We start from the raw sequence: 26,378 nt of genomic DNA, 5'->3' as shown, positions 1-26,378 counted from the left end.
TGGACACTTTGGTCAACATTGCTCAAGCAGTAGTTCGCGGTAATCAGAAGTGTCTGGACGCTGATGGTAACCACTCTAAGCACCTCTTGTAACTGCAGAAGTCAAACGGGACTTGTGTTCATCTTTTGTTATCGGTATATACTGAGTATAACAATTTTAATCGTTTTTTCTTTTCTTAAAATGTGTATACATTTTTTTGGCACCCTTTGTATTTGTGAGATTGGATGAACTTGAACAAAACTCCACAAAGATATTTCTTACATGGAAAAGGTGCTCCTGTCTCCTTGTGGGGATGGAGGTGACCATCATTCAGGAAAGTCTGTTTTTATGCTTCTTTCCTGTGACCGGGTAACATGTCGTTCTCTTGGTAGATAGTGCCATACTGTCTCTTTGGGCGAGACCTGCCATTTCTGCAGGGGAAACACCTTGATAAGCCTCTTGCCAGGACAAGCATATGTACCAGGAAAGCAACCAAGGAAGAGGTGTAATTAAAAGTGGCAAACGAGTACTGAGAGCCTATTGTTGCCAATCACGGAGCTCGGTGCCAGGGACACTGAGGTAAGTGGGTGCAGCCCTGGTTCCTTGTGGGCTCATCCACTAGACCAGAGGGTGACTTACTGTGCCTAGTGGTTTCATGCCATCTGCAGTTTGGGGACAGAAAGGAGACCAAGTGCAGCCCTAACCGCCATCACAAAGCAAAGCCTACTCATCTGGGAAATATAAACTTAGCTCCTGAAACTCCTGGGGGAAATACTTCAAATCTGCACTTTCTCTCTTTGATATTACACATGTTCTTACTCCCTATGCCTGAAATGACTCAGGAGACAACATGGCGTTTTCCTCTTCGTCTCTAATGCCCACTTTCCACCCCCTGCTCCAGCACGGACACCCTCTCTGACACAGTTAACATAGAATCTTAAATATTCATGAATCTTTATCAAATATGAGATGTTATGGGGGGGCGTTTTTTATTTCCGTAAGTCATATAATGTTCTGAATTTCATTCAGTTTCTAATTTTTTTTCCCACTCCACCCTGTTTTTAACTCCTACCCATGTTGCCGTGTGTATATCTAGGCTCTTGCTTGCCTGCTCCATACCCAGCAACGGCTTTCACCATACTTGGCTTATCGATTCCCTTTGTAATGGGCACCTCGGTTGCTGTTAACTCCCTATATTACAAGCAATACTACAATGAACTCTTTGTACGTGGTCTTTCTGACTTATGCCAAGAATAAATAAATATGTTTGTGTGTGTGTGTGTATAAATGTATATGCATGTTAAAAAAGGAAAACTGTATTAAAATTGTAATACTCAATATATACTGATAAAAAAAGACGAATACCAGTCATGTGCATACATTTTTTTGGCATGCTCAGTATATACACACATCCCTGAATGGGGTTTCTGGACCATAGGTCATACACAGCTTGCATTTTACTAGAACCTGCCAAATGGTTATACTTCGCAGAACTGTTGTACCAGTTGTGCTCTCACCAGCAGTACTTGAAAGTTTCCATCTCTCCACATCAGTGCCAACCCAGGAGCTGCCATTCTGATGGGTATAAAGTTTCTCATAATTGTTTATGTTGCATTTTTCTGGAAATTTCTAGCTTAATTTCTATACCATCTGACTGACAGTCTTTGATTTAGATTCTCCCACACCCCCCACCAAAACACCCATGATGATAGAGCTAAAAAAAAAAAAAAGGACAAAAACAAATGGCATCTTCCTAAAAAACTGAGACTGAATTGGAACAGAACACACCCACTGACCTGAATGAACTTCCATAAACGCACATCCCTCGCCTACAATTCCTGCTCCGCAAAAGAGGGGCACAGGGGTTGCACTGCCCACAAAACTAGGAAGCCAGCCTTCTCCTTGCATGGACGTAACTTCTAAGCGGCCCACGCTAGCCTTCAGTGCCTCTGCCTCTGGAGCCATCATGAGCCCAAAACTCCTAAGAAGAAGGGACAGGAAGTGGGAGTGGTGGGTACGCAGAACTGGCCACACACGTTGCATTCTGAGGCATCTACTTCACAAAAGGAGGGTGGGATTGGAGAGAGGACACATCCTGGTAATAGCTCCTTGGGGAATGTAGCTGTTACTGCCACCACATGCCTTCCTTAACTGTTTAGCATAAGATAGGATTGATGGTGGTGTCATTTGTGGAGCAGGAAGACGTGGGGAAGGAATAGATGGGCTAAGTCGAAAGTTCTCCTTTGGACACATTAGGTGGAAGATGCCCCCTAGACGCCTGAGTTAAGATGTCAAGGATGCAATTGGATTTAAGCGTCAGGAGCTCGGAGGAGAGACGAAATCTGGATCTATAAGTGTGGAAGCCACCTGCATGTGGATTTATGTAAACCCATAAGAATAAGTGAGATCCTAGGGGGTAAGTACATAGAGAAAAAAGAGGGCCAGGATCCAGCCCTAGGGCACACCTACGATAGGTGTATAGCAGAGAAGAAGACCAGGCCACAGAGGCTACAAGGAACAGCCACAGAAACAGGAGGGAAACTGCAAAAGCGTGCCACCACAAAGCCACGCGAAGTACATGTCTCAAGAATGAGAGCAGTCAGCTGTACCAAATACTCTGAGAAGTCCAACAAAATAAAGGCAGAGAAGGAACCTTGGGGCCCCGTCACAGGAACACCACTAACGACCTTCACAAGAGCAGTTCCAGCAGACAGAGGGGCTGGAGGACGGAGCAGCAGAGGAGAACGTAGAGACAACTACTGACGACTCTTCCAGGAAGTTTCGCTGTGAGGAGAGCAGAGAAATGGGACAGAGGATAAAGACGGGGAGGAAGTCAAGGGAGGGCTGCTTTTTTAAGTGTGACAGTCTGTAGCATGTTTACAGTGGTAGAAAGGATCTGGTAGTGAGAGAGAAACTGGGAGTTCAGGAAGATGAAAGGGTGGTCAAGAGCAAATGCGGGAAATTTTAAAAGAATAGCAAAGTGTCAGAAGTTAGATGCACACATCAGCCGTGTCGTGGGAAGGGAAGCCTGTGGTGATTGAAGGCGACCTGCGGACATGGCGATGGGTGCTCTGCTGGGCTTTAGAATAAGCAGGGAGAAGTGCCATTGGAGACCACTCAGAGAGGTCCTGGCCGTGTCCCTCGAATCGTGCAATTCGTGGGAGTTCTTAGTTGTCGTGTTTAATGGCTAACAAATGTTTAGAGGCATTTTATTGCATAATATTTTGTTATCAACCACTGTAACTCTTTTTGGACATGTGATACAAAAAGCCAACCCTGGATACTGCAAGTAAAAGAACTCCCTTGACTGCCTTGGAATCAATTTGAGAGTTCAGCAAGTTAGCCAGATGCATTCCTTCATTCCAAGAACATATTTTGAGAGCCCACTATGTGACAGATATTGTCCCAGGCAGTGGGAATAGCTTGATCAATAAATCACAAGTGGTTATTGCAAATTGGTAATTACAGATTGACAGGGAGGCCAGGAAAGCCCTTGGGGAAGAGAGGATATGTGAACCGAGACCTGAAGGATAAAAGGGAATCAGCTGCAGAGAGAAAAGAATGGAAAGTTCCAGAAAAAAGAAACAGACTATGCAAAATGGTAAAAGAGCTGAGGGTCTCAGAGGAAATAAGAGAAAGCCAGAGGGCCCAGAGGACAGAGAGAACATAGCAGGTATAGGAACTGGAGCTGGAAGGGCCGGTGGTACCCAATCAGGCACCGATTTTATAGGCCCCGGAAGCTTAGATTTCAATGGGACACCAATATAAATGTTCAACACACATGTGCAAAATATCATAACTTGTCTAGAACTCAGGGAAACAATTTACTTACTGGATTACTGATAACATGTCTGAAAAGAGTTCATAATAGCAATAAAAACTATATCTAGGGAAAACACCCTTAATAAGATATGTCAAAACAGGATTTACATAAAGGAAGAAAATTATATTATTTTACTGCCAAAGGTAAGAAAAGCCTTGGATAAATACCATGTTCCAAGATGGAATAAATAAGTATTACAATGTCCTTTCTAACCAAACCAATCAAAAGTTGTTGCAATTCCCAACAAAATCCTGATTTTTTAAATATTATTGCAAAGTGATTCTAAAGTATAGAAAATGGGACTTTGCTTTATCAGATATTCTAATATATTATAAAGGTAAAAATTAAAAGAACATGATAATAAGGAAATAATAGATCGAAGGAACTAAATAGAGACAGAAACAGACCCTAATATACATAAAATTATAGATGATACTGGCAACATTAAAAATCAGTGCAGAAAAAAATACTTATTCAATATACAGTGCTGGGAAAGTTGGTTAACCACTTAGAATAAAATGAAATTGAATTGTTACCTAAGATCTTAAACCAAAATGCATTAACGATGTATTTTTCTTTTAAAATGTAAGTAAAACATAAATGAGAATTCCTCTGGCCTCAAGATGGAAAAGAACTGTTTTATACATGAAGGGTCTGGAAGAAACATTATAGCTCTTATTCCATACTAATATAACACTTCTATGTACTTTTTAAAAAATTAAAAGAGTAAAAATCAAGTAAGGAAAATATTTGCAACATAATGATGAAAAATTAATACCTTTAATATATAAAGAGTTCTAACAAATCAATAAGAAAAATACAAACACCCAACTTAAAAATGGAGCACAGGACATGAATAAATAATTCAATAAAAAAGATATACAAATGATCAATAAATATCCAATCAGTAATAATCAAATAGAATACCATTTTTCATCTAACAAATTCATTTTTTCTTTTTTATTCCATTTCTTTTCTTGCTAATAATCAGTATTAGAAAGGGTACAGGAAAATTGTCTCATTGCTGGTAGAAGTATAAATTGCTGAAAACTTTCAGTGGAGAGCAATCAGATACTTTTATGCAGTAATTTCACTTCTAGTAATTTCTCCTGAGGAAAGACTCAGAACGACAGTCAAAACATATGTTCAAGAATGTTCATTGCAGTATCTCCTCCCTATAATTCATTCTCCAGAGAGCAGCTAAAGAAGTGTGTTTGAAACCTAGATGATTTGCTCCAGTGCTGTGCTGGTAAGTGTTTAACCCCTGGCTCTCTGGTAAACCAAAGCCCAGATCTGTAACTTCTGCTAAAACTTTCTGCAATGTGAATACTCTCACCGCGGCCGTTTCAAAGGACCAACGTGATGCCACTGACCAGTTAGTGGGAAAGAGACAGACGTCATCAGCTCTCACGAGCCCCTGTGAGCCACGTCCAGCACACCACTGACTGTGTGTCACTCTTGGCACGAAACCCTCCAGGGGGTGTCCTTGCCACTTCACGATGAAATCCACACTCCTGACCTTGGTCCCCAAAGCTCTCCCAGACGCCTCCCCCAGCCCCGCTTTACTCACTGCTTCTGAATTTTGATTGAAGTCCCCAAGTTCACTCCCACTTCAGAATCTTTTACTTTGCCCTTTTCCAGATCTCCTCCTTGCCATTGAGGTCACCCACTCAGAAAGGTCTTCCCTAACCCCACCACCCCCACCTGAAGTTGCCACTCCTTCAGTCCATTATCTGGTTTAATTTTATTCATGGCCCTTGGCACCCCCTGAACTTACCTTGTGTTATTTACCACATCTCTCTACTAAAATGTTAACACCATGAGCTCAGACACCTGTCTAGCCATGGCTGTCCCTATACTTCCCAGCATTGAGAAGAATACTTGGCACTCAGTAAGTACTCAATAAATATTTGTTGAGTATTGATCAATTAGTTTATAATAGTCAAACGTTTTTAAACCATATAAATGCCCAACGACAGAGAAATGGTAAAACTAACGTTTATTGATCACCTACTATCTGCCAGGTACTGTGATAAGCACATTAGATGTTCACCCCATTTCATCTGCACAAAACCCTGTGGGGTGAGCACACTTGTTATCCCCATTTTACAGGTGAGGAAATATCCAGACAGGTTAAGTAATCTGCCCAAAGCTACACAGGGCCAAGTAAGTAAATCACATCTATGGCCCATCAGGTCACCTAGATTCCACGAGTGGGCAAGTGGAGGTTTCCCTTAGGTCAACAAGCGCAGAAATGTGGACGTGCTGATTTTAGGCGCTCACCGAGATAAAAATAAAGTAGTTGCTGATTTCACAGTTGGCTACTGCTCTTCAAATTTGTATTTCCCTTGGTCAAGAGCTCCTAGGGGAGGAAGAAAAAGAAGCAGGACAGGAACTAAGTTTACCTGAGTCCCTAGCTTGACACCAGCACAAAAGCACCGAACTCTCTCCCTGAAGTTCAGCGTTCAGCCGTGACCACTCAGGTTTTCAAACAATATTTGATGATATTGCTATAATGCCCACAATACAATGAAAAGTAAAAGAAGAGAAAACTATGTGCTCTGTGAGAGCTCGATTTTGGGGGGAAAGCAAACAAGAAATTAAAAATACATTCGTATGTTATCTATACTGCTTAGAAAAAGACCAGAGGGAAAAACACACCCAGTGTTAGCAGAGTTTGGATTGGAGGGAGTCGATTCTGAGTGATTTTCACATTCTTCCATATTTTCCAGTTGTTTCCAATGAGTATGTCTTTTGTAATGAGAGGGGAAAAAAAACTCTGTATCATTGCATTTTTTTAAATGGTTAAAGATTTTAAAGGCCATGGAACGCAAAACTGAGGGAACATTAAACAGCCCCGACGGAGCAGGATTGGGAGGGGGGCCAGGCTAAGAGAAGACATGAGGGACCAGGCCTCACGAGCTTAATGTAAGAAGCAGCAGAGAGGGAAATAGTCACAAGTGGCTCAGGCACAGGACAGAGGTGAATGGGAAGACAGATGGCAGGGTGGGTTATACTTCGAGGCGTGGTCCCCTCCCCCACACCTGAAGGGAGGTAAATTCCAGGTTCGTTTCTTAGGTTCTCGGACCCAATGCCAACGTGACAGTGTGTGTGTGTGTGTGTGTGTGTGTGTGTGTGTGTGTGTGGAGGTTGGGCGGTGGGTTGTTCCTATACCAACAATTTCCAGGACACCAGTAAGGTGTCCTACAATTCAACTCAGTTCTGACACTATCTACCTGGAGACGGCATCAGATTCCACAGCTTGAGGGTTCAGTCTCACTTCAGATGCCAGTCACAAATCCAGGTTGTCACCTGTGCTTCTGACAGATAGGCAGTAAATCAGAGGTTCGCATGACCCCCTCATCGGGTTCAATTAATTTACAACAGCCTCTCAAAGAATTCAGAGAAACAATTGACCTCCCAGATGACCTATGTATTTCAAAAGGCTATAACGCAGAAACAGCCAGATGGAAGAGATGGATAGGGCAAGGTATGGGGAAGGGAGGATGGCTGGGTGCTAAGACCCTGAAGACCTCACAGAACTGCCCCACCAGCCCCAGGCTGCCTCCTCCAGACTTGTTGCAATGAGGAAAATAAAACCCCACTTTGTTGTTCAGGCAACTGTCCTCAAAAGTCAAACTCAATGTCTAATCCAGGAGGCCACAAATGCATCTTCTATCTGTCCATCACACGGTATGAAATGATTTTATGAGAAAACTATTTCGAAAGGCAGGAACTTCCCCAAATCTTAGGTGCCCCAAGGCCAAAACCTTGTCCTGAAAAATCCTACAGTTTGCCAAGCGCGAGTCTGAACGCAACGGCAGGGACCTTCCTGAAGCCACATGCCCGGGAAAAGGTTGCATTGCTTTTGGCTCAGGGCAGAGGGAAAAACAAATGGAAGTAAAGCCTCTGTCAAGTAACTTCAAACATCCAAGGTCAATGTCATTTCTGTTAGTATTTGTCTTCAAAGTGCCATTCAGTCAATCCTTGGTTTTCACTGGCTTATAACACACCATCTCAAAAGAATTCCTATGGAGGGGAGGGGAGGCTCTTCTGGAAACTTCAAGAGTCATGATGTCTTCAAAATGATGAAATTACATATCTCTCAGGTTCAGGGTCATTATATGTTACCATCAAAACCAAGTCGAAAGCAACTGGATGGTAAAGATGACATCCAGTCTGCCACGTCAAAAAATCCCTCCAATTTTATTTCGGCTCCTTATTCATGGCAAACCACCCTCTTCTCTTGAAATTTCCTTTTAAGCACAGCTTACATCGATCTTTTGTTCTACTTGCAAAATTTGAACTTTTTTAAGCAAACGGTCATGAATTTCTACATGCAAAATTGAGTGATAGGCATTATTCTCTGGACTATCATTTTCCTATTTCACGCGTGTGAAATAAATCAATAAAATAAATGACAGGCAAAATTGTTCACCATGTTGGATGTGCATGTGTGTTCCTGGGGTGGGGAAGATCACCACAGTTTCGGGTGTACATAAAAATTGCTGAAGCCACGGAAAGGTAAGTGTAAGCAGCCTCATTCCTTTCTAACAGTCTCTTAGTCCCTGAGCTACGTATGGACTCTACTTACTTACGTCGTGTAGAGAATAGCAAGGCGTATCTTCAGCAAAGTTGTGAGGCAAATGACAACGTGGGGTGGATCCTAGCTCCAACGGTGTGATTTTGAGGAAGACACTTAATCGCTCTGAGCCTTTGATTTTACCCATCACAACTCGCCAGGTCATTCCAAGCTCAAATTAGACGAGGTAGTGAATGTGCTTTGTCAGCTAGATAATGTTCTAGAAATGTAAAGCGATTATTGTAAGGCACATACTGTCCCATGGATGAAGAAAATGGAAGTTCAGGAAGGCTAAGTAATTTATCCAGGATCTGACAACTCTGAATTGCTGGCTTCAAACTGGATCCAAACAGGTGAGCCTCCCCGACCCCACACGCCTAGGACTCAGCCAAAGGGACGTAAGTTATCGTCTAGTGTCGCCTTATTTCACAGAGATCCAGATCCCCTCAGAGAAGTTCTAATCACCTTCTAAAAGACCCAGAAGAGCAGTCTACCCCAGAAAAAAACATGTGAAGGTCACCAGCGGAGTCTGAGACAACCTGCTGTGTCCCAGGAAAGGTGACAGAGGGACTCGCCCCTCACAAAGGCTGGGCACAAGTGCCCGTCCACCCTGTGGCCATAGGTCTAGACCAATAGTTCTAAACTCTGGCCGCACTTTAGAATCACCTGAAACGGTGATTCCTATATACATACTATATACATGCACACACACATGATACATGTGTGCCTGTGTGGTACATGCATGTATGGTGTGTGTGTGCACCGTGCGTGCATGCATGGTACATACATACATGCTACCTACATACATGTATCAATGCCAAAACTCCACCTAAGAGCAACCAAATGTGAATCTTTCAGTGTTGGAGTCTAGACACCCGTATTTTTTAAAGCAAACTGGGAATGCGGATAGCAGGGTAGTTCACTGCATAAATCGTTCTTCTGCTTCCCAGCCACAGCCAGGGGAAAGCAGGACAGAGAAAGACTGCAATGGACTGAACGTCTGGGTCCCCTGAAATTCATATTTTGTAGCCCTGCCCCTAATGTGATGGTGTTTGGAGGGGGCCCTTTGGGAAGTGATCAGATCATGAGAGCAGAGCCCCCATGTACGGGGTGTTCTTAAAAGAAGAGGCCAGAAGACAGCTTGCTCTCTTTCTGTCCCAGGAGGGCACAGCAAAAAGTCGGCTGTCTGCAACCCAGAAGAGGGCCCCCACCCCAGAACCCGCCCTGCTGACACCTTATCTCAGACTTCCGCCTCCAGAACTATGAGAAATACATTTCTCTTGTTTATAAGCCACCTGGCTTTCTACTTTGCTCTAGAATCCCAAACTGACTAAGGCACACACTAACAATAAACATTAGTGAAAATGGTATTAAGCACATCACTCCAGGATAAGAAAGCATGAAACTCATTGGTAAAGGTAAATATACGGACATAAACAACCCTGAGACATTGTGGTCCTCAATCCTAGAAAGATTAAGAGAGGTGCCAGGCTACTGAGGAACAGACCAGGTCTGCCTAATTCCAAACACTTCTGCCTTCCACTGAGCTGTGCTGCTGGAAACTTCTGAGGGGAGCCCGAGACGCAGAGCCCCGCAGGGACGCCAGGCAGGTGATCCTTGAGGGCAAAAGTTAGGAAAGACTCAGTCCCTCCACCACCGAGAGGTTCCAGCCATCTCCACAGGTGTGGGGAAAGCTCGGAGCAGAGAGGCAAGCACGCACAACAGAGGAACACCCTCTGTTGGGCTGGTGTTCCAGAAGGTTCTGGCCAGCCCCTGTTCCTCTTATCAGAGGCCAGTCTGGGCTGTCGGGATGGTGGGATACAACGCCCTCCCTCTGTGTGGTGCAGGAGCCCCCAGGCCAACAGCTTCTAAAACAGTATGGTAGATACTGTCACATGCCCATCTCCCTTCAGGACAGCAGGTCCTATGCCCCAGCTGCCGGAATGCTGTTGGCACACAGCCCAGAGCTGTCAGCTGCCTCAGGAATTGCCTTGGCTGTAGTTGGACCCTTGGACCAAGGTCACGACCCGTCCCTGGGGCAGTCTGCATCCAACGACTGTTCGATGGGGGAACAGAAAGGCCTGGCCTCTTTGCCCCACCCCGGGACAACTCTGGAAGATCATCCAAGCTTCAGAGTCCCCCTCCATGAGGTCAGCTGAGGTCTTTGTGGAGACTCATCACAGCCCACCTTCTCCCTCCACCCAACCTTGTCCACAGTGCCTTGGAAAGCAATCAAGGGCTACCTCTCACTCACATTACAAACAGAGCCCAGAGAGGTGAAGAGACTTGGCAAACGTCACACAGCTTCTTTACAGTAGTCTCCTTTACAGAAACATTTCTTGAGCAACTCTACACCAGCCTGGCACTGTGCCAGTGCCAGATTTAATGGTACCCCTCCTGGGAGTACATGAAAGAAATCAGAATAGTATTTGTGTTGAGGCAAACTTCCTGGGCCACTTCCCCCTGGAGGGAGCCTGGGGTTTGAAGGGAGGCTTCTCCCTGAGACAACGACACCCAACAAAGCTGGGCAAGTGACACTCACCAGTAGCAGAAACAGAATCACAAACCTGTCAGCTGGGCCTAAGAATAGCACACATCACCAGCAACATATGCTCCCCCCATTCCCGCTGCCCTCCCTGGTCCAGGCAGCACACAAGGTTCCCCGAAGGAACTTCTGAATTCAGCAAGCCTCTTGCAAGGCTGTGCCCACCCCACCCAGGAAGGCTCCAGGGTTCACCACCGCTCTGTGCCGGATGCAACACGCTGGGGCCACAAGCGTCCAGAAGCACTGCCCTGGCTCCGGATAAAACCGAAGCTGTCAGCACACTAATTAGCAAGCCAAAGAGGATGGGCACACTGGCTGACAATTAATGATTCCACCTCTGTTTCCTGCTGGCAGATTATTAATTCACGAGGCCTCTCCGGTGGGGCCAGAGAGAGAACACAGACTGCGAAAGTTCACATTTCAATCGGAGGCCGAGATGAGCGGAGGGGTCTTGGGGACAGAGAGATGCCAGTCCCCAGGGGCGAGCGCCCGTGTGGGAAAGCCTCCTCCACAGACCCGCTTCCAGGACTCTGTCCTCCAGAAATAAAAGCTCACGTCGCAGAAGCACCATCACGGAGGGTCACTGCAGCACGGCTGGTAACAGGAGCTCCCCTTTGGCGGGGCTGCATGAATACATCGCAATTCAGCCCTGCTAAGGAATACTACGCTGCCTTAAAGAGACCGTATGGACATCTTTCCAGAAACAGCCGAGGAAAGACGCCCATGATATACGGCATTCATATTTACAAAGGAAAAGAAGAGCAGACTTATACCGGGGGTGCCAAAAAAAATGTATCTACACATGACTTGTATTCATCTTTTGTGATCGGTATATATTGAGTATGACAATTTTAATACAGTTTTTTTCCTTCTTAAAATGTGTGTACATTTTTTTGGCACCCTTTGTACGTGTAATATGATTCCATTTTCATGATAGACGACAGAAGGAAAAGGAGGCACGAGGTTTTCTCCAGTTTAAGTAAGACATAGGGGAAGAGAGGAACCACAGTGGATGGCAGCTGGGGGAGGGGGAATGCCATGGACTTGACCCAGTGAGCCCAAGCCAGGTGTGTCAGACCAACACTGCCCCAGACCAAAGAGCACTGTCCCCGAGTACGAAGTATTTCCGTGTTTTCTTTCTTTAAGAACAGACAGGGAATTTACCTAACTCCTCCTTGTGTGCTTTATAAATCTGGGAAGTGGTGTAGGTGTCCCATCACTAAGATAAGTAGGCAGTGAGGTGACATTCTGACCAGAGCAGGCCGCTGGGTGCTGGACCACGTGCAGTACAACGGAGGGTCTGCACGGAGGTCCCCAGGTAGGAGGGGAAGCGAGGGAAGCAAGGCAAACAAGGAGCCCGGCCCTGCCTGTATTCATGCCTTCTCCACTTTGGGCTTTGGAGAGACAAAGAGGAAGAGAAAGATGGTGAGAGAGGCCAACAGCAGAAGAGAGGAGGAAGAAGAGGGTGCAGGTCGGGTAGGAGCAGGCAATGGGGTGCCCTGTGCTGAGAAGACGCGCAGACTCGAAAAATAGCAGATACAGAGTCTCAAGGTCATGACAAATTGGCTGCAAGGCTGGGGGCCATGCACTTCCTTCTCTGCACCTCCACTTTCTCACCTGAACGCTAAATGAAAAATTATGTGAGATGATGTTTGCAAAGGTCTTGTTTATTACAGTGCCTGGAATACTGTAGGTGGTGTGTGTATGTGTGGTGTGTGTGTGTATGCTTCAGCCCTGAGTATTTCCATTTCTACACGTGTCTTCATCTATCCCGTCACATCCAAGAGAAAAACAGCCTTGGCTCATCTGCAGCCATGCGTCCAGGTGAGTTCTTTGAGGATGGAAAGGCAGTGCAGGACGGTGAGCGGTGAGGGGGTTGGGAAACCTGGGCTTGAGACTGGAATCCCTGGCTGCTCACCCTGCTCTGCCAGGGTCCTTCCACCTGCGGGCTGTGTCCTTACCTGTGATATGCTGGGTGACCACTAGGGGGCTCCAGCCCGTTCCAGCTGCATAGCGTCCCGTGAAAAGCTTCCACGAAACACGGTCGCTGCATTGCACAGAATCGACCGCGTGAAGGCACCATAACACAGGAAATATTTTCTCGAGGGAAAGTGTGACAAATTGCGCAGTTGGCACTAGAGGGCGCCGCTTTTCCCATTTTCTTCTATACGGTGGCTTAGCGGGAAGAAGCACTTCATAGCTTGACGTGCTCCGGAGGCTTAACGGTCTCCTTCGGAACATACCCAGGCCTGGCTCATGCTGGCAGAACGGAGGTGGCCGGGGTGGGAAGCAAACACTGGCTCACCTGCCCCTCAACACGGGGACAGGAAAGACTCCGATGGTCCCGGAAAGGGAAGCACAGACACGAACTGGACCTGGGGGTCCATCACCACGGATGCCAGGCTGCAGTCACAAACTCCTCCTCTACCTCCTCCTTCCTGGCGTGGCCTTGAAGGGAAGAACCAGGACAACAGAGAAGCACTTGACCCCTGGCTCCTGGCAAAAGAAAGTGAAAACACTTCTGCTTTCTCTAAGGGCATCCCGTGGCTTGGTGAAGAAGCAGAGAGGTGACAGTCACCAGGCAGTGGGCGAGGGGTGAGGGGCAAGGCACCAGCTCAGGAAGCCCCCACGCCCCCGCCACCATGGTATCCTGCAGCCGGTTCTCCAGGGGACGCTTTTATAGAACTGCCAGAAGGTGTGAAGGGAGGGGGAGGACAGTCACTAGAAACCAGACCTAGAATGAGATCCCTTTTCTGAATCCCCGAGGACAGGTGAAGGAACTCAAGAACGTATGTCGAAGCGCCCCCAAAGGGCCCATCGTAAAACAAATCTCTAGAAGTCACCAGAACTGTGTCCGTGCCCAGGCGGAGCCCAATTGTCTGGATTCTCAGTGTCTTCTGGTTCTGCTCAGAATCCCAAGAAGGCAGGGCATATGGTCCAGGTCCGTAGTTGGCTCGGTTCGCAAACGTGCTGTTGGCTGGTGATAACACGGCGTGGCAAGCTCATGATTTCCGTGTTCAACTGGCATATGTTCGCGTTTCTCCAGGCCTGTTCTCCTACAACCCTAAGAGCCTGCAATGCTTAATCTTTGAGTGAAGGGGTTGGACTCGGCAGGGCTGCAAACTCAGGTGCCTACGTCAATCTGGGGCGTGGTCATCTATAAGGGAATTAGCCCTAAGGCAGTAGGGAATGCTGGGAACTGTGGTGACCCAGGGACTTCCTACCCCTCCTAAGAGCAGACACATTTAAATTGTATTACAATATCAAGATCATTCAACAAAGCACTTCTATTCAACTGAACAAATTCTTCCCATGAGACTTTCTGGCAATGACATTTCTCCAGATTCTGGTATTCCAAGAACTTCGCCAGATGCCATCCAATTTTGCCAGCAAGTGGCAGCATGTTGAATGCTGTCCCCACTTAGTCTGACTAGATCTGCAAGGGGTTAGCTGCCTTTCAAGAATTCGAAGAAAAATTGGCCCAGTGGCTTTTAACATTCAGCCAGAAAGCTTCAAGGTTGAGACGTTTGTTTCCGTACGGGATTTAGTGCTGATGTTGACTGAGGATGTGAAAGCTGGTGAGAACATTGCTTGGATGCTTGAGTTAGCATCTCCCCACTCTGCTGCTCCAGCCCCACTTCCCAAGTCAGCACGGCTGCAGGCATAGGACAGACGTGAGCGGGACCCCCAGGGCTGGTCCCTCCAAGCCTTTTCCCTCAGCACAGTCTGCTGACCTCGTGTCAGAAGAATGGGTGATGTAAAGCACCGACAGTCACACAGCCCTCAGGACGCCAGTTTCCTCATCTGTAAATGAGGCAGCTGGACTAGATGATAACAGTAACAGCTTTTAGGAACTGACTTTACCCTGCGCTGGGCACTGTGCGTTTCCGCATCGAGTCACCTGACAACTCCTGGGCCCACTGACGTCCGCAGGTGATCCCCACACTGACCGCACCCCCCTGGGCCACGGGCTTCAGCAAACCTCTGGGGCCCTGCTGCAAAGAGTGACAGCAAGTGACAGGGTCCTGAAGGTGAGGAAGCAGACTTTAGGGGCAAACAACCTAACCCTGGGCGAAGTACTTTTCCTAAGGTCCAAAAATACATCGTTCAGTGATGATCGAACAAAGGTGTGAAGGAAGACGGTGCCCGAACAACCCGCAATGTAACCAACCTGGGTTTTCACGGCCCACGAGGACCCACAGCCCAGGGGCTGACCCTGATCTAGACCCAGAGCCCCTGGTGTCCGGCGCTCCCTGGCCTACACCTGACAATAAGCCTGGGGGCTGTCAGAGGCTGGGTGCGTATGTAGATCCTAATTACAACCATACCAACTGTTTATTGAGCATTCATTCATTCACAAGTATTCGCGGAGAGCCTAGCTGTCAGGCACTGCTCCCAGCACTGGGCTGTGGAGTGGACGAGGCAGTGTGGCACTTCCACTCTTGTCGTGGGCAGTCAGCAGCATATGGCGATGCGACCCAGAGTTAGTAGGTGTCTATTTTAGACTATGGGGTGAATGGCAATTTCTCTGTGGAGGTATCATTTAAGCTAAGGTCTACATGACAAGCATGGACCAACCTTGTTAAGATCTGGAGAAAGAACATTCCAGGCAGAGGGAGGTGCCAGGGCAGAGACATAAGCAGGCATGGGCCTAGCCTGAAAGGAGCCCAGTGGGTGGCGGTGTAGGGATCAAAGGAGAGAGTCATAACAATCAAGTCAGCAGCAATCCAAAGACTGGGTGGTGCAGGCTTTTCGAGCCAGGGAAGGGGGCTCAGCTTTTTCTCTGAGTGCGAAGGGAGGTGACGTCTCAGAGACAACCCTTCCTCATGACCCACACGCTGGGCCTGAGGAAACCTTTTAATGGGTTCTTTGGGAAATGACTTCCTACACACACAAAACAATCTGCTTCATCTGAATTACCGACAGTCTGTCCACAGGAAAACAAAGACCCTTCTCTGGAGGTCTCCCCACCCTCTCACCTGCGTCCCCAACCAGAATTGGGCTCACCCAGCCAAAGGCAACAAATGCTAGAAACCTCCCAGGTTGGTTTCCAATCTGCTTCGTGCATCACCAGAGTCCTGAGTCAGTGCCCGAGAGGCAGGATTTGTACAGCTGGTGGGTGTGCCGTGGGCTGTCGGCTGTGGGGGCAGTGGACAGGCCCTTCAGAGGGGCTGAAGCTGAGGGAGGAGCAAGCAGCTGGCAGGGCTGCCGACACACAATCCTTCCTGATTTGCTACTGTAGTAAACGGTGCCCAGAGTCAGGGCCAGGCTGCTCTTACCTTCATGCAGAAGGAGCCTGACGACGGAACGGAAGTCAGAGAAGCCAGAAGGTAAGAGACACAGGCAGGAGGAGGCTCTCTCTCTTCAGGCTGTGCAGTGCACACAGGGTCCTGAGCCGCCATGCAGGAGGGCAGAGAACAGACTCCCCATTTCCTCTGCTGACTGTTCAACTGGAGGGCTTTGTGCAGTCAGCAACCTGCACAACCACACAGCTGACCCGGGAAACTCAGCTGCCTCTTTCCCTGGAAGCTAGCTGACTAGAATAGGTCTCAGTTCCAATTCCCCTCGGTGCATTTATGTCCGCATTCAGTCAACAAATATTTACTGTGAGCCAACTACACACGAGGCATTGTTCTGTACTCTTACGACTAAGTTCCTACTTTCAAGAAGCTTACACTTCAGTCCTGGGAGATGGACACGGACGGACACACACACACACACACACACACACACACAATACGTGTGTGTGTGTATATATATGAGTGTCTGTACATGATTGTGTGTGTGTAGGTGTGGTGAGGACATGACAGTAAGGGCTGTGATGAAAAATAAAGCAAAATAAAGAGAGAAAAGAGTGCTAGGGCGGGGAGTGCCCTTCTGTATAAGGTGATCAGGATGGCCTCTCTGAGCAGAGACCTAAATGAAGGGAGGGAGGAGCCAGGGAAGGGAGGTCTAAGGAGCCCTCCTGGCAGAGGGAACAGCGAACGCAAAGGTGCTGGGTGGGAGTGGTCTGAGCATGTTCACAGACTATCCGGGGGCCAGTGAGCTGGGGCAGATGGCGGGGGGAGGCGGGTTTTCAGAGAGGTCGGGGCTAGGAACAGGCTGGCAGGAGACATTGGGATTTGAGAATTAAGGGAAAGGTGTGTGACATAATGTCTAACATTATGTCAGGGTGAATGGAAAGCGGAAAAGTAACAGGATTTCTGGGAAGGACGAAGGGCTGACTTGGGGGGTGGGTCATGAATTTACAGCAAGACCAGGCAACGTGGCTGTGAGATTTCCTATCACAATGTTCAGCTGCCCAAGGGTGGTGGCAAGTGGGATACACGCAGGTTGGCATTTTGCCAGACCAGGATAATGGAGCAATAAAGAGGGATAAGGAAGTTGAGGGTGAAAACAGGAAGCGATTGCAATGCCGGAAAAGCCTGAAGTAGACTAGAGGCCAACTTGGGGGGCTTCCAGCATTCTTATCCTTGGCTGGTGACTCCTTCTATCTTAGAGTTGAGAGGGTAGGAGGTGACCTCAAGTGAAATGTCGCCATTTTGCTCTGGAGAGTATTTTGGGTGCTTACCACGGAATTTAATTGGATCAGATGGGGAGGAAAGATATGTTTGAGTGGGGAGGCAGTGAAGTAATAGGATCGATGTGTTGTGGGTGCCAGAGAGACTGAAAACCTGGCGAATCGAGCACTAGAAGCAGTGACCTGGACAAAAGAGGTGGAGGTCAGACAGTGGGAGTGCTTGAAACCGAGGTTACGGTACAGTTACAACAAGGTCCAGGCAGCCATGGGAGTGAAGTCTCGGAATCACTGGGGAGAAGAGGTCAAGGATCCGAGAGGCCAGGTTATAAGATGTGTCATCTAAGTGGCTGTGGAAACCACCAAGAACTGCTAGCAGGAGAAGACGGGGAGCGAGGCTGCACACCAAGAGAGACCTTCCTGGAACGCAGGGCGCGGCCTGGGAGTCTGCAGACGGCTGCAACGGGAAGGAGTAGAGGGGGACTGCCTGACGGCGTGAGCTCCGAAGCCGACATTTCAGGGCAGGCCTGGGGAACAACGGCCTGGAAGCAACGATGAGAAGCAAGCAGACACCTACCCCACCTACAGGCTCAAGAGTACGAGGCCGGGAGGGAGGGGAGGCAGCCACCACGTGAGGCCTGAGGCAGCTGCCGTCCAGCAGCTTCTCGGAGGAGCGGCAAGTTCCAGTCAGAACAAGGAGGTGAAGGGGTGCCCAGGGGAGGGGGACGACTCAGGATTTTGCCAATGATGGAACGTGAGCCCCAGATAACGTGATAGAAGGGGGCTTGGGGAGGCGTGGGAAGTGGGTCCGATTCGGGAATGCACACAGCCACACGTGGAGGGAGTTTGGGTGGTAAGGAAAGAGCACGGTGCTATGAACGATGGAGGACTCCAAGCGAGTGGGAGTGTTGGGGAGCAGAGAGAGTGGGGCAACGTCACTGTCTCTATCGCCTCCCGTTTTCTCTTCAGCTCACTCCAATTGGGCCCTGGCCTGTCACCCACTGGTCCCATGAAGGTCACCTCCATGTTGCCAGAACCAGCGATTCCTTCCCCATCCTCATTTTATCTGACCTCTCAGCAACACCTCACACAGATGACTGACACACACTCTCTTCATTTCAGCTCTTTGTCCCTGTATTATAGGCTTTCCTCTACCCCCCTGGTCACTCCTTCTCAGCCACACTCAAGATGGCGGACACGCCCCCAAGGTCATTGGTGTGTCTGCCCTGTTTCACCTCCACATGGACCTGCCCAGGTGAAGGCACAGTGGTGGCTGGCAGGTGGCCGGTACTAGACCTACATATCCTCCAACGAGCAAAACTAGCAAAAGCTTCCCTTAGAGAAAGACATCAGAGCTATTCACACATTGCTAGTCACGGGATAGCTAGATTTTCAGGGAGTATTGTAGGAATTCTTGAGTTAGGCCACAGGACAGGCTCTGGTGACATAAAGAATGAGCATGGCAGTCTCTGCCCTCAAGTTGTTAAGAGTCCTCTTAGGAAGATAAGATGGAAGTGCATAAAAATATAGGACTTCTGAATATAAAGAAATACCAACGTTCGGAGCTGCATGTATTCAAGCGGCCATCTACTTCCTCCTACTCGTTTCCAAAGCCACAAGGAGGTGACCTACTCCAGGTCATACCACGAGTTAGGTCACCCTGGGAATCAATTAGACCCCAAGCCAGTGCTCTTGCAATGGCATTTCAATGGGTGGTTGAGAGAAGAGGCTAAGTACTGGGGGACCGGAATAACCACCACTGTGGTTCAAGATGCAGATTCTAGAACAGACTGCCAGGGTTCAAATCATGAATCGATACCAAATCACAGTAACAGCAGTGACCTTGGGAAAGCACCGCACTGCTCTGTGCCCCAGTGGTTAAACATGGATAACCATTATGCCCACCTCCTAGTAACGGTGAGGATGAACATGAGAACATAGGTGAGGTGCTCAGAATGCCGCTGGCACTTAGAACTAATAAGGTCTTTAAGACTCACAGCGCTGGGACATGAAGAACAGGAGAATAGGGTTGTTGAGTGCCGGGTGAATGCCAGGATTCCAGCACACATCAGGGCTCATTGAATGAATGAATGAATGAACTAACAGATTCACATCCATTGGATAAGACTGCCAGAGAGCAACGTACCCCCCTTTGTACCGTGCAAAATGTCCACTGAAAGCATGACCACCGCAACCAAAAGGCACCCATTGCCGGTCGTCTTTGCACTTGATCATATCTAACAACTCGACGATCTAAGGCAAGAAGAGATCAACACACACAGACCACGGGACATGCAGATATGCAGAATGCACACCTGGCATCCAAAGGACAAAAAGTCCTCAGGTCAGGGAGAAACCTGGGGCCACTGAGATTTAAATGAACTTTAATTTATGACTGCTAGGAACAAAAGCCCAAATTCTCAACCGGCACAAACTGGGTTGAAAGGCAGCCTAAGACAAAACATAAATCCTGTGGCTCTACACAAAACGACCAGAGATAAAGTCACGGGGGCCACAGGACTTGGTCCATCTTTTCCATGCCCTGAAGACTTACCCCAAAGTGTACCATTCACTCAAGGATGATCTTAGAAAGAGTAGGGTCGGCCCCAATTCCCAAAGGAAAGGGGAGATAGAGGATTCGGTTTTAGGGGCTTCTCCAAGGTGGTATAGAGCTCCTCTTTTCAGGGGAGTCAGAGTGGGAAACAGACCCCAGTTCTTTCTCCACAGGCTCTTGGTAAATTAGGTGTGTTGTGGGAGGCAAACTTGATTCACCCCATTTCACAGCCGTATACCTACGGCTGGGGCTGACCTCGGGGACCTCACTCAGAAGGTCACACCCCTCTTTAGAGACATATGCATCTGTGTCACTGGGCCCCTCCTTTCCTGTGGGACCCCACCCCAGCCCCAGGGCAGGGGCCCTGCCCACTCCCGCTCCTCCCTGGCTGCCCCACCCGCGCCCCGAATTACTCACTCCCACTCCTTGCGCCGGGCCTGCGGGGTGCTCTGCATCTTGTGCGCCTCGTGAGCCTTGATGATGTCACGCTGCTCGATGAGGCCTCCGCGCCGCCGCTTCATCACCTCCGGGCTCACAGGGAGGAAGGGGCTGGAGCCGCCCTCCCAGCCAGGGCCCTCGCCCTCCTGCACCGGGAAGAAGTTGTCGAAGCCGGAGGCGGCGGTGCGCGGGGAGGCCGGCAGCATGCCCGCCTCGTCGGAGGCCTCGGCCTCGAGCAGGGCGCACTGCTGGGGCCGCCATGCCTCCTCCTCGGGCAGGGCCAGCACGTGGTGGCAGCGGTGTCCCGGGGGCCGGGGCTCAGGGCTGCCCCCCACAGCCGGGCAGGGCGTGGGCTCCGGCAGCCTGCGGCCTGGGCTCAGTCCACGCATCTCGGGCACCATCACAGAACATTGCTCTACAGGGGGAGGTGTGTAGGGAGGGCGGGAGGGCGGGGAAGAGAGGGAAGGCCAGGAGGGAAACAGAAGAGAACTTAATGACATCGCCGCCCAGGGCAAGGCTTCAGGCTCGCTCTGTGCTGAGCCCCAGCCTCGCCCCAACACTGGCGCACGGGAGCAACTCAATAAAGGAAGGCTGAACTCAGCAGCGCCCACTGTGGACCAGGCTGGGTGCCAGAGGCTGGGTACCCAGCGCTGAACAAAGTCGACTTGATTTTTGTCCCCATGAACTTCACAGTCTCATGCAGAAGGCAGAGGTTAAGGAAACACTTATATGCAACAGGGACACTTATATGCAACTGTCTCAGGGTGCAGCTCTCAGGAGAGGACGAGACCAAAGCCTGTGCTCAGCCCCACCTGGGACAGCCAGCTGGCGGCTCTCTCTCATTTGGGGTGAGGGAATCCTTCTGACCCTCCCCCCAGTGTCCCAGCTCCCCAGGGGAAGCCCCACTCACCCCAGTGCCCTGATTCTCGCTCTCTCCCCCAGGCCCAGTCACAGGCCGGCTGTTCTTAAGAAGTGGGTCTCCTTAGGGTTCCTGCCACCTCTGCTAATGCGTGCATCCCCATAGGACCTGGGGGGCACCGTGACATCGGGTGCCTCTACCAGCTCAAGCCTTGTTTTCCTTTTTCCATGCCAAGGAGGATGTGGCCATATTTGCGTGTGAAAGAAGTGTTTATTCAGTCAGCACTGACCGAGGGCTGACCATATGCCAGGCAGTGGGCACACCAAGGTGAGCTGGAGTCAGTCCACGGCCTTCGCGTGGGAGAAACAGGAAGATCTTCTATCTCCACCACACAACATGACGTGCTATGACTGAGGTAGGCCTGTTGCTACAGGAGCTCATTGGGGGCCCCTCAGCCCACCTGGCGGTGGCCGGGCGGGCTGAGTGGAGGAAATGACCCTTAGGCTGGGTTTCAACGGGGCTTGCTGGGTGATGAATGGGAGAGGATGAGCAGAGAGGATGGCGGGAACTCAAAGGATTCAGGAGTTCCCATAGCAAACCTGAGGTCAGGGGCAGTCCTTCCGGCTTGAGGGGACCTGAACTTACCACCTTTGCGAAATACCTACTTCCTGCCTCCCTCTCAGCCAGGATCTCAACACTTAAACCCCCAGTCTCCTCCCCACCCACGTTCCAAACCACACCCCTAGTGACCCATGGCTCTAAGACGTGGCATGTGTTCTATGGGCTTGGAAGAGCCCTGGCATCCAAATCACTCAACCAGTGCCTTGTGAGCACCCACTCCACGCTGGGCACTGAGAGGGACCCCCGGGGAGGGGTCCTCCCAGAATGCTGACCCCTACACCCGATCCTGCCTTTCCTCCATGGGACGTGCTGGTCAGTGCTAGCTAGACACTTGGCCATCAGGGCTGGGACAAGGGCGCAAGGGGAGGGAAGTAAAGGGTAAAGGAAGAGCCCGATAGGGAGAAATGCAGCAGAAAATACATTTCAAATCCTGCTAACCGTTGGGTAGGTCCCTAGAAGGAGTGATTCATGTTCCTCCCGTTGGCATTGTGTCTCGGTGCGCTTGATGGATTTTAAATTTATCCTTCATTCCTACGAGGTTTAAATGTCTCTCCCTCACCACACACATGCGTGCATCCCTCCCTGGGCTGCTCCCACTCCCTCTGCAGGCTTCAGCACCACCAGACACTCAGGCAGGCTCGGTTCTGCCTCCTGCAGCCTCCTCTCCCTCATGTCCCTCCATGGCAAAGGCGGCTGGGCCATTCCCCCCGCTGTCACCGGGCCACCAGGCCCTGGCCCCTTGCCTCTGCTTCCTGGCCCACCCGACCTTCCTCTCTCCTCACTGGATTTCCCCGTTCCAGACACGGTGCCAACGTGAATTACATCTTTGCCAAAATTACAGCAGCAATAATATGCACGGCAGAGCTCCTATTTCAACGGAATCAATTTTATGAACATCAAAACATGAAATTATCTCATCTTTCCTTTAAGAATTCCTGTTAAACAACCCTTCTATTATTGATATAAGTGTTCATCAGAGAAATCTGTCGCCCCCACTGCCTGCCAAGCCGGCCAGTCCCCAGGTCTGGCTGACATCAAGCTGAGAGAACATCTTCTATCTCGGGCAATTCGCAGAAGACAGAGTCGACGTATTCCAGGGAAGGACACTTGAATCCACTCTAGACTTAGCCTTATCCCACCAACCCCCCATTCTGGCATTGCTTGAGTTCCTTGAACCAGGGGTTTTGTCTTAGCTTTCTATATCCAGCACCCAGTACTGATTCCAGCACATGGTAGGTTGTTGTGATACAATCAGGTAGGTAGTACTGATACACACACATTAGTACTGTGTGCCAAATATTCTGGTTATCCCCCTCTAGGGCACACAGTTGGATATGCTTCCAGGTCCCCTATGGTTGAATGAGGTCATGTGTCTGCTGTGGCCCGTGAGTTGTGAGTAGAATGACGTGTGTCACTTCAAGGGAAAGCATTTAAATGCCCGTGCAAGGACTCTAGATCTAGAAATCAAGATCGAGAGGGACTGTCAAAATCTTTCTATGAAAGACCAGCGAGTAGATATTTTAGACTTTGCAAGCCCTGCAATTTCTGTCGTGGCGACTCAAATTCAGCTGTTGTAGCATGAAAGCGGCCAGACAATACATAAATGAATGTGTGTGACTGTGTTCTGATAAAACTTTATTTATAAACTTTTGTACACTTTCCCCTTTCAACCGTACCTCTTGAACTCCATTGTTGTCACTCAGTCTGTGCCCATGGGAACAGGCAAAAGGAAAGGATGGAATCACAAAATAGAATCAAAGGTGCACAAACCAAGTGATAAGCTTCCTGAGGGCAAAGGTGCTGCTGTGGCCCCCACTCCCAGTCCCTAATGGAAAGGAAACAGGTCCTGCTTCTCTGAGACCCTGGCCCTGAGCTCATGAGAACCCCCAGAGTACCTGGCTTATTCCTCTAACCCTTGCTTTCCACCCGCCTCTCTCCTGATTCTTTTTTGTTACTTTTGGCTAATGGGCAGGATTTTAAACGATGGGGGTCCGGGGGGGCAAGAAGGTTAGTGACACATTAGCTTGCCAGCAGCCCCATCAAAACTCTTACCTTGCTTGTCAGGGCTCATGGAGTAGCCGGGGAAGGGCTCACCTCCGCCATCCCCATCCTGGCACCCTGCACTGCCAAAGACACCCGGGCCAGTAGTTATGCTCCTTCCTGCCCCTAAATCTTCTCTCTCATCCTTCCACAAAGAAAGACCTTGCACCTTAGCACCATTTTTCCCTTGCTATCCCGTCAAGAGTTTTCATTTTTATTCATCTAGTTGTGATGGCTTTAGAAATAATGGCCCATGCATCCGGTTGGCCAGTCTGTGCCTCTCAGGCCCAGCAGGTGAGTCTGCCATGTCTAGGACATGCATCCTCCTCTAGTTCGGTTCATGCCCATCCAACTCGCACCCTCCCACTGCTCACTTTCTGACTCCCCAGCACATTTGCATCCCCCGGCCACCTTAGGAGAAATGGATACACCCAGGAGTCCATGAAGCTTATGCTCTTGTGCAATGGACTGTCTCCATTCCCTGAAAGTTTTGAGTTCAGCAAGAAGGAAGGCGTCTCCACTGCATACACCACCATGTGGCACAGGCTGGGCGATGGACAGAAATGGGACTGATGGTCACTAAGAGATGAGAGGTGGGCACTCAAGTGTCCCCAAAACGGGCCCTGAGCTATCCTGGCTTTGTCCCCTCTGTCTGCCCTGGGCGGGAAGAGGGAAGAAGGGTCCCAATTCCCAACTGTTAGAAATGAAAAATCACACATGGGAAGCAATTTTTAAGATATGATACTACACAGCTGAGATACTACCTCCACATGATTCTCTAGAGAAGAGAACAAACATAGTTAAGGGCTTGCTGCCCAGCCAAAGGGAAGACCCTACTTATTCCCCTCACCCACCTACTCAGGGAGGAAACACCCCTGGGGCAGAGAGAAATATTCCTCCGGGAATTTTTCTTATCTGAACCAGCTTGCTACCCAACCACAAAAGAGAAGTGAAAGCTGGACATTATTTTCATTTGCTGTGACCTCCTAAGGCTCTGGTTCTCAAGCTTTAGTGTACGTCAGAATCACCTATATAGCTAGTTTAGAATGCTGCTTTGTGGGACCTCCCTCCAGAGATTCTCACGCAATAGCTCTTGGTGGGCTTAGGAATCTACGTGTTTAATAAGCACCCTTCCCCCTAGGTATCATGGCCCGAGAAACACTGTCCCCAAAGCAGCATATAGTCCTGAGAGGTTGTGCTTGGTTGGTAAGAGGTATCGTCTGGGATTAATTAGGATGTAAAGGCCCCTAGGACAGCCCTCTCACCTATTTCCAGTCAAGATCATGAAATGAAGTTACCCAAAACATGCAGCATGAGCTATTTGATCCACCCCCCTCCATGCCCCACAAAACTCCAACCTCCCTTGACTGGTGTCAGTTTTCATCCATCCTGCATTCCTCTCCTTATATCTGTGTTGTTATGGTGACGGTTCAAGGATGGGCTAATGTCCAACAGCAATTCAACAGCCTAGTGCATTCTGAATGTAAACCAAGACCCAACGAAATCACTCTGCCTCAAAGGTGGAGTGATCACTTAAAATCGCCAAAGTTCCTTAGGGGAGTAGAAAGGGCCCATGATCTGGTGTTTGGGGTACAGTTCTGCCACCTGCTAGTCAAGTAACCTTTGGTAATTCTCGTCTTTAGGTCAGTTTCCTCACGTGAACAATAATAATAATAATAATAATAATAATAATAATAATAATAATAATAATAATAATAATACCTGTTCTACACAAGTCTGCAAGAATCAAATAAGATAGCATCTGGGAAAGAACTTGGAGACTGTAAGTTATACAAATATGGAGGAAACAGTAGAGGTTAAGAGCCTCCATGCTGGAGCCAAAAGAATGGATGATTCATGCCCGGGTAGGACAGAGTCAGATGGCACAAGATTTCATCATGCTACTCAAAGCAATGCACAATTTAAAACTTATGAATTGTTTATTTCTGGGATTTTCCATTTAATATATTTGGACTGTGGTTGAATCTGTGGGTAACTGAAACCACAGAAAGCGGAACCATGGATAAGGGGGAACTACTGTACTCAACTCGGCCTTTGTAGTGTAAAAGCGGCCATAGCCAAGACATTAACAAAGGGGTGTGGCTATGTTTCAATAAAACTTTATTTACAAAAACAAGCAGCTAACACTGGAGCCTCTGAGTTCTCCACTAGATTTGTTTCTCTCTAGCCCTGAGACAAAAAAGAAAACAGCTTGGCAGATCTTGCAAGAGGTCAAGAAGCCAGACCTGTCACTTCCCCCACATTCCATTAGCCAGAACTCTGTCACTGGGTCCTACTTAACTGAAAGGGAGCAGAAATGGAACGCACCTGTGCCATGGGAGAAGAGGAAAAAATCACCATCGATGAGCACTGGCAATCTCCATGACACTACTACGATCTGTACTGTGATACAATCGCAA

At 48.9% G+C, this 26,378-nt stretch overlaps 1 protein-coding gene across 6 annotated transcripts in view; it reads right to left on the bottom strand.

Annotated features, from left to right (window-relative positions):
* Positions 1-26,378, bottom strand: part of CACNA1E (calcium voltage-gated channel subunit alpha1 E) — a 412,260-nt gene that overhangs the window by 311,932 nt on the left and 73,950 nt on the right. For all 6 annotated transcript variants that reach the window (XM_033092609.1, XM_033092608.1, XM_033092610.1 and 3 more), the window contains exon 2: positions 20,418-20,853. In XM_033092609.1, coding sequence (XP_032948500.1) covers positions 20,418-20,839 — 422 coding nt within the window. In that variant the 5' untranslated portion in view covers positions 20,840-20,853. The remainder of the gene's footprint in view (positions 1-20,417; positions 20,854-26,378) is intronic.

Source organism: Rhinolophus ferrumequinum, chromosome 22 (genome assembly GCF_004115265.2).
Source record: "Rhinolophus ferrumequinum isolate MPI-CBG mRhiFer1 chromosome 22, mRhiFer1_v1.p, whole genome shotgun sequence".
Taxonomy (NCBI): Eukaryota; Metazoa; Chordata; class Mammalia; order Chiroptera; family Rhinolophidae; genus Rhinolophus; species Rhinolophus ferrumequinum.
The sequence above is the reverse complement of the archived record's forward strand: the minus strand, read 5'-3'. Positions and strand labels throughout refer to the sequence as shown.